This window comes from Ailuropoda melanoleuca, chromosome 3, assembly GCF_002007445.2.
Source record: "Ailuropoda melanoleuca isolate Jingjing chromosome 3, ASM200744v2, whole genome shotgun sequence".
Classification (NCBI taxonomy): Eukaryota; Metazoa; Chordata; class Mammalia; order Carnivora; family Ursidae; genus Ailuropoda; species Ailuropoda melanoleuca.
Genome location: NC_048220.1, coordinates 21,717,739 through 21,726,682, shown reverse-complemented (window position 1 = coordinate 21,726,682; position 8,944 = coordinate 21,717,739). Strand labels below are relative to the sequence as shown.

The 8,944-nt window shown below is 39.6% G+C and overlaps 1 protein-coding gene across 2 annotated transcripts in view; it reads right to left on the bottom strand.

Moving 5' to 3' along the window:
- Positions 1-8,944, bottom strand: part of RAD50 (RAD50 double strand break repair protein) — a 136,451-nt gene that overhangs the window by 4,782 nt on the left and 122,725 nt on the right. For both annotated transcript variants that reach the window (XM_034655995.1, XM_002912954.4), the window contains 2 exons: positions 2,709-2,794; positions 2,047-2,189 (listed from right to left, as the gene is read on the bottom strand). In XM_034655995.1, coding sequence (XP_034511886.1) covers positions 2,047-2,189; positions 2,709-2,794 — 229 coding nt within the window. The remainder of the gene's footprint in view (positions 1-2,046; positions 2,190-2,708; positions 2,795-8,944) is intronic.

Genomic DNA, 8,944 nt, shown 5'->3' with positions numbered 1-8,944 from the left:
GCCGGGATCACGCCCTGAGCCGAAGGCAGACGCTTAACCGCTGTGCCACCCAGGCGCCCCAAAGGCACAGGTTTGAATCGGAAATGCATTACCATTTATCTCTAACTAGTAATTGGAGTAATAGTCTAAGATTGACAGTGTGAAAAATTCAAGGCCTGGCTATTTTATTTTCCTAATAATGAGATTAGTTAGAAAATGTGGACCACATGACATCTTCGAGTCCCATACATACTTTTTCTGAGAAAAAGTCTCTGACACTTTGAGGCACTTTCTTGGTTCATAGAGACCCAATACTAAAACCCTCAGCTGCAGCTGAAGCCATCTGAAGGCAGAAGGGACACAGAATTAAGAGTGACAGAGCAGTCTAGCAAGTCTGAACTACTTGAGCACGAGCTGTCAATACCCCGTACCCCAAACCCCGTGAGCAAAGGAGCACCAGTGAGTGGCAGAGCAGTGCACAGCTTCTCTCGGATGCCGAGGGCAGGCTGGCGGACTGCAGAGGTCGGGATCGCAGCCTGGCCCTTTGGGGAGAACCCTTCCTTCCTGTAGCCGAACCCGACTGTGGCCGCCACCTCCCCACCACGTACTCAGAGTCGAGTCTACGTGAAGTTCCTGGCCCGCCTCTGCCAAACTACTAGTCTCTCTTCTTCCCCAGCACCAAGGAAGCAATTATGCTAATTTTTATAATTTAGAGTATCTTTGAAAATTATTTTCTGAACAAAGTAAAATTCCCAAAGTATTCTTAATCCAAAGGGACAGGTTTCAGACTATTTTCTTATTCATAATTACCACTGAAAATCACCAAAGCAAGTAGGAATACTGATTATAGATCACAAATTTGTCATTTTTGCAAACTAAGATAATAATCTGTGTGTGTCTTAAATTGGTATCCGCTGTCAGGGCTGCCAACAAAATACATACACGCAGGACTGTCTTAGAGCAAAAACTGAAAACTATGAAATACCTCAGATAATGTGAGCAGCCATTTTGAGAATTTTAAGATTTTAAGAAAACTGGGTATCAGAAATGTTATCAAATATAATCTGCTTCTAATCTGAAAGGAGGAAGCTCAAGAATCCAGACCATTTTGGTTACAAACCTGCGCACGAAGGACCCCGCCTTGTTCCCAAGGATGCAGGTCCAATTTTCCTGACTCTTAAAGCTTTATTCCTCTTTCTGATTTGCTTTGTGCGCCCCACCCAACACAGCCAATTCTACCAGAGCCTCATGTGGAGATAAGTGGCCTGGCCCAGCAGCTGAGGGGGGTGGGGTGAGGGGTGTGTGTGGGTGTGTGTAGAGGGGAGAGGCAGCTGTGGGTGTCATGGCTTCTGGTCTAGCAGACCCTTCTAACATTGTTAAGCAATCGCTACACCCAAAATGGGGCTCAAACAACCCCAAGATTAAAGGTGCATGGTCTACCAACTGAGCCAGCCAGATGCCACTAGCAGACCTTTCTTTTAGAGGATCTGTAGGCCCAAAGGCTAGGCTGAGGGGGGAGAGGGGCAGGAGCTCAGTCCTGTGATGGGACTGCTTTCTCAATGAGAGTTTTATATTTTAATGCCTCATCTGGCTCAACCTCGGATCTGGTTTGGTAATACTGCATATCATGGTTTCTAACGTCCCTCCCCCACCTTTCATTGCTCTGAAATCAGGATATACTCTTACAATTACAGTCGCATATTTTTTTTCTTTCTTGCTGGCACATAAAATAGTGTTATGTCTTATAACAGATGACACACTTTATTCCCATAAGGAATGTTATGAAACAATGATTGTTAGCTGCCTGTTCTGCATAAGGCCTATCACGTGAGAACATTCCAGACCACTCTCCTACAGGACCACCTAATGGTGCAGGAAATGCTGGTTAGAACTGGAAGAGTGGGACGGAATAGCTGAGTCTGATCAACTCTATGTGGCAACAAAGAGTGCTGTGAGGAGCTTCTCACTATTCCCAGGCAGCCGTGGGGGCTTTCACGGCACCGACAGTAGTTTCTCCCCATCAATTCTCTGGGCACATGGGGCTCCCGAGGCTCTCGAGATACCTGCCTTTTGTCCAGCACTGCATCGCCCTCGCATGTCCAAGGCTGTGTCTCCCTTTAGCATCACCACGCGATAGTTATAATTCCGCCTTTTATCAGAGGCTGATACATTTTCATCGGCATCAGACCGAATTTCTATGTATTCAATATCTGACACAAAAAGAAGATGATTTCAGAGGAACCTACACTCTGTAGCCTTTTGTCACTTGCAAATATTAAGTAAGCCTATGAAGCAACGTGTGAAGCTGACATTACCATTCAAACTGGCTGAGAACGTTCAGAAGGCAAAGGCAACCCAGATGCCCCAACCCTCAGTCTCAGCTCTGCCTTTCTTAGTTCCCCTATTAAGAGTTTCCTCCTGCTGGTTTTCTTCTTATCGCCTTTCAGCTTATCCCTATCTCCATTTCAACAGAATCTATTAGGTCATCAGTTAAATATAATATGCACATAGCCAAATATGTAAGTCCTGTTAGGCTCTGGAATAGAAAACTTTGCATTTTTTTTCTAGCTACAAGATGTTGTCAAGATAAGAATTCTTAGAAAATCTCAAAGAGATGTTCAGAAAGGAGTCCAGGCGATAATGCTGGCATGATGAGTGATCCTATGTGGCAAGAACTAGGGACGGGGCTTTGGAAAAAGCATTCATGCACGGCCAACCATGTCAATTACCTTGTCCACGATAGGTACTTCGCCAAAGGTCACGAATAATTTTGTTGATTTCTTCCATTTTCATACTGTGAAATTTCATGATTGCTCTGGAAAAAGAAGCCATTGGTACTTAAAAGGAAAAATAATGTAATGGTAACAATTATATGTAACAGTATATTTTAAAAGTGTATGAAATATACGATGTATATCGTAATAAAAATAACATCTTAATCTCATGAAATTTTGGGTATTTCCAGTGATAAAACCATCATGCAATAAGAGCTAGAAACAGTACCCAGAACTACAATACTGTTGTGGGGCTATTGATGAATGCAGCCAGGAATGCACCCAGGGCCCCTGAGTCCTGACCCTGCTCCAGTGTTGCTCTGTGACAGGACAGATACCTCCTCAAAGAAGTATTTAAATACTGTGAAAATCTCAGAAAGTTTGGACAACTTTTTCTCAGGCTTACTGGAAGGACTGTAGCCACTGAGGCCTACCACGGACAGGAGGACCTGCTAAATAATGGATGGCAGTGAGTTAAAGACAGGAGGGCAGGTGCACAGGGTCCCCTGGTCTATGGGGACACAAGCACAACTCTGAACTTCAGCCTTTTCACTCCTGTTACTAGTAAGGTTTACCAAAAGTCAGCCACTTCAGGCGCTTTAATTCCTCAGATGTGTGAGCTTTTCACCAACCAGAAGGTACGGTTGAGAGAGCAATTTAGAAGCTTCAGCTGAGATGAACCTCAAAACTTGTATTTCCCTTCCTAGTTGAGCACTAAGAAATCCTAACTCCAAATATATGCATTAATTTCCATTTGGTCTGTGAGCCTCCCTACCCCCGCTCCACAACACACTTAAAAAACTAGTACTTTCTAAATAATAAAAAGAAGGAAAGAAACATTTGTCAAAACAAAAGTAGCCTGTTAAAAACTGACTTCACTCTTACTATAGTCACCTTTCATCAAAAAGCCCTTAAGTTCTTTGGAAATGGGTTTATGAACTAATAAATGTTGCATCAGTGATAAAAAGGCAAACATCACTGCCATGACCATACAGAGGATGTGAGGCGGCCCTACTTCCATTTGCAAGCCTCTTATCTGATATATACAAAAAAAGAAACTGAACGTAATGCTACTGGGCTGTACAGAATCATTTCATGATCTTCTGGTTCACCAGCAAGAGAGAAAGAAATGACTCAACATAAATACATTTTAAATATCAGATGAAGGATTTTGAAGTAATAAGACTGGAAAAAACCATATTGTGCTTGCTGGTGAGAATGCCGCAAGCCTCCATTTTCTAGTTCACACGTCTATCCCGGCCTGACATTTTACACTCCTGTCAAAAGGACTGAGACCAAACTTCTAAGTATTTGCCAAATAAACAACAAAACCCCTCGAGAATGTTCTTGGGACCAATCAAGTAATCCATAGCTCTTCACACATTACGAGCCTGATTTTTCAAATATTTTTTTTAAAAAGGTCATCTTTCCATTCAACTTAAAGATCTTTCATAACGAACCTGAATAATATACCCACGGTGGAGAACAAATTCCACATGCCCAAGGTGCACACACAGAGCCCCTGCCATGGGTTCCTCTTACAACAGAGGTGGTGCGTCCTCATCTCAGAGAGAGAGCACTGCAAGTAGCTCTTGTCCTGAGGGAGTCCTGAGGGAAAGCTGGACTCCCAAAGGGGTGTGTCACACCGAGCTGATGCCTACTGCTGTTGGCCAGACCATATGTTCATCTTTGTATCATCTCTCTCCAGTATGGAGTTTACCACCCCATCTGCAACAACAGGGGATGATTAAGATAACCATACTACATCCACTCGAGGGATAATAGTGACATTAGTTGTTATTACTAATGACCATTTACCTTCTGTAAAGTATAATTACTGTAAGCAATTATGTCATTTAATCCTTAAAATACTGGGAGTTAGCTTTAGTTATCCCCATTTTACCATTAAGAAAACTGATACTTTAACAGAATTTTCTGAAAAAGAAACTGATCCCATTTATAATAGCATCAAAACCAATAACATACTTAGATCTAACCAAGGACGTCAAATATCTCTACTCCGAAAACTAAGACACTGATGAAAGAAATCAAAGACACATAAAAATGAAAAAGTATCCCATGTTCATTGACTGGAAGAATTAATATTGTTAAAATACCAAAAGCCATCTACAGATTCAGTGCAATCCCTGTTAAGATCGCACCGGCATTTTTTACAGCATTAGAGAAAACATTCCTAAAATTTATAAGGAACCACAAAATACCCTGAATAGCCAAAGAAATCCCAAGAAAGAAGACCAAAAAGTAGGAGGCATCACACTTTGATTTCAAGGTACAGTCTTGAAAACGTTATGGCACTGGCATAAAAACAGACAAACTGATCGGGAGAACAGAATCTAGAGCCCAGAAACAAACCCAAATATAAACAGTCCAACTAAAATTTTGCCAAGGGAGCCAATACTCAATGGAGAAAAGGCCATCTCTTCCAATAAATGATGCTGGGATAAATGGATATTCACATGTAAAAGAATGAAACTGGATCTGTATGTTACAGCACTCATAAAAATCAACTCGAAATGGATTAAAGACTTACATATAAGACCTAAAACCATGAAACTCCTAGAAGAAAACATGGGAAATAAGTTCTTTGACACGATTTTTTTGGAAATCATACCTGAAGCAAAAGTAACAACAAAAATAGGGGCGCCTGGGTGGCTCAGTTGACATCTTGATTTCAGCTCAGGTCATGATCTCAGGGTCACAGGCTAGAGCCACACACTGGGCACTCAGCAGGGAGTCTGCTTGTTCTTCTCTCTCTTGCTCTCCCTCTACCCCTCTCCCTGCCCTGTTCTCTTTCTCAAATAAATAAATCTTTATTAAAAAAAAAAAAACCACAAGTGGGACTACATCAAACTGAAAAGCTTCTGCACGGCAAAAGAAATCATAAATAAAATGAAAAGACAGTCTACAGAAAGGTCAAAAATATTTGCAAACTATGTATCTAATAGAGGGGGATAATACCGAAAATATACAAAAAACTCAGGGGTGCCTGGCTGGCTCAGTCTGTTATATGTCTGCCTTCAGCTCAGGTCTTGATCCCAGGGTCCTGGGATAGAGCCCCAGATCAGGCTCCCTGTTCAGCATTTGGCTACTTTTCCCTTTCCCTCTACCCCTTCCCTCTGCTCATGTTCGCTTGCTCTCGCTCTCTCTCAAATAAATAAAGTCTTAAAAAAAAAAATACACACACACACACACACACAAAGAACTTCTTTAATTCAATAGCAAAAAAAAGGTGGCTCTCGAACAACACAGAGGTTAGGGGTGCCAAGTCGCCAGTCAAAATTCATGTGTAACTTTGCCCTGAAACCTAACTACTAATAGCCTATTGTTGACTGGAAGAAGCCTTACCCATACATAAACAGTCCGTTAACATATATTCTATATGTTATACGTATTACATACTAGAGTCTTACAATAAAGTCAGCTAGAGGAAAGAGAATGTTAAGAAAATTACGAGAAAATACATTTATGGTACTGGCCTTATTTACTGAAAAAGATACGCACATAAGTGGACCCACACTGTACAAACCCATGTTATTCAAGGGTCACCTATAATCCAATTAAAAAATGGGCATAGGACCTGAACTGACATTTTTCCAAAGAAGATACATAGATGGCCAATTAAGTACATAAAAAGGTGTGTCACAGTAGTCATTAGGGAAATACATATTAAAACCACAACGAGATAACACTTCATACTTGATAGGATAGCCATCATCAGGGGCGCCTGCGTGGCTCTGTCATTAGGTGTCTCCTTGGCTCAGGTCACGGGTCCTGGGATCGAGCCCCACGTTGGGCGCCCTGCTAGGCAGGGAGCCTGCTTCTACCTCTCCCACTCCCCCTGCTTCTGTTCCCTCTCTCTTTCTCTGTCAGATAAATAAAATCTTAGAAAAAAAAAGAACAGCCATCATCAAAAAGACAAGAGATAATAAAAGTTGGCATGGATATGGAGAAAAGGGAACGCTTGTGCACTGTTACTGGGACTGTAAACAAGTACAGCCATTATGGACAGCATTACGAAGGTTCCTAAAAAAAAAAAATTAAAAATAGAACTACCATATGATCTAGCAATTTCCACTTCTGGGAATATATCCAAAGGAGATGAAAACACTATGACAAAGAGATATCTGCACCCCCATGTTCATAGCAGCATGAACAACAGCCATGACATGAAACAACCTAAGTGTCCATGGGTGGATAAAGATGTGTATACATTCAATGGATTATTATTCAGCCATTAAAAAATGAGGAAATCCTACTATTTGGGACAATATGGAAGGACTTTGAAGGCATTACACTAAGTGAAATAAGTCAGAGAAAGACAACATTGCATGATCTCACATATATGGGAATCTAAACAAAACAAAAACACCAAACTCACAGAAAAAAGGGATCAGATTTGCAGTCACCAGAGGTGGAGGATGGGAGGAAAGCGAACTGGAGGAAGGTGGTCAAAGGCACAAATTTCCAGTTATAAGTACGTACTAGGGATGTAACATACACCATGATGACTACAGCTAACACTGCTACATGATACACAGGGAAGTTGTTAAGGGAATACATCCTAACAGTTGTCATCACAAGGAGAAATTTCTTTTCCTTTTCTATTTATTGCACCTATACGAGAAAATGGATGTTAGCCGAACCCACTGTGCTAATCATTTTGCAGTATATGTAAACCAAGCCATCACGCTATACATTGTAATACAGTGACATATCAATTATTTCTCAGTGACAGTGAAAAGAACAGGTCTCATGAAATTACCAGCTTGGTCACAATTAGAGAAAAGTGGTTAGGATGTTAACAGCCCTTGATTATAATTCAAATTAAAAAGGCAGTCAAAATGCCATTTTGAAAGACACCAGGCTCTGATAGTTTTATGAGTAAATGTTAGCTCTAAAGTATATAAAGTATTACACAGCAAGGAGAGATATAAGGGAAAAAAAAAAAGGAAAAAAGTACAGGCCTAATTATTTTGCTTATGAATACAGATAAAAATATTCTAAATAAAATCAAATTTAGTGGTAAAGCATTAAAAAGACCAAGTAATATCATGGTATCAGTGGTATCATAACAAGTAGCATTTATCCCAAGGAAGCAAGACTACTACAACAGGACAAATAATTTAAGATAACTCACTGCATTAACAGATTAAAGAAAAAAAAGATTATCTCAGTAATTGTCTAAGTATTTGATATAAACACTGAGTTTTGATAAAATATTCAGAAAGTGAAAAACAGAAGAAATTTTTTTTAATTTGACAAAATGACTATCAGATATCCACAGCAAGCATCAAATTTAATGTTAAAATAGAAAGGAATACTTCTGAAGAACAAGAGAAAGATGCCTCTTCTCATGGCTACTCCACGATAACGTCCTAGAGTTCCCTAACAATTCAGTAAGACACAAAAAATGAAGAATAAATGAAAGAAAAACAACTTGTCATTGTTTCTGCAGACAGATATAATTATGCACTTAGTAAATCAAAGAAATCAACTGAAAAACTATTAAGACTAATAAGGTAGTCAGAAATAAACATAAATTATTAGTATTATTATGTAGTAAGCAAAATCCAATAGGAAACCTAATAGAAAAGAGGATCCTATTCAGAGTGGTAATAAAAATTATGAAATACCTAGGAAGAAATCTAACAAAATGGTAATGGATCTAGAGGGAAAAGCTATAAAAGCTATAAAACCTTACTAAAGAACAACCCTTATAAAAAAAAAAAAGAACTGATTGGGTAGGAGGAACTTACTATTGAGTGCAAAATGGGAGATTTAATATTGCAAAAAAGTCCATTTCCCCCCCCAAGTAATCCATTAAATTAAATACAATCCAAATAGAACTCCCAGTAAGAGTTTAAAAAAAAAAAAAAAGACATCCACAAGGTGACTCTAAAGTTAGTATCTAAGACATAAGGTAAAAGAATAAATCAAAGTACTGGGAAGGGAATCAAGATGAAATAAACCCCCCCAAAATAGAGAACTTTTAGCTTATAACTGATATTTACCATCAGTGGGAAAAGTTTCAATAGTGTTAGAAAGAGGGATTACATCTCTATTCTTATTTCTTTTACTTTTTATTACTTTTTATTTTTTTAAAGATTCATTTATATTCGAGAGAGAGAGAGAGAGCACACATACACCCACACACACACACACACACGCAC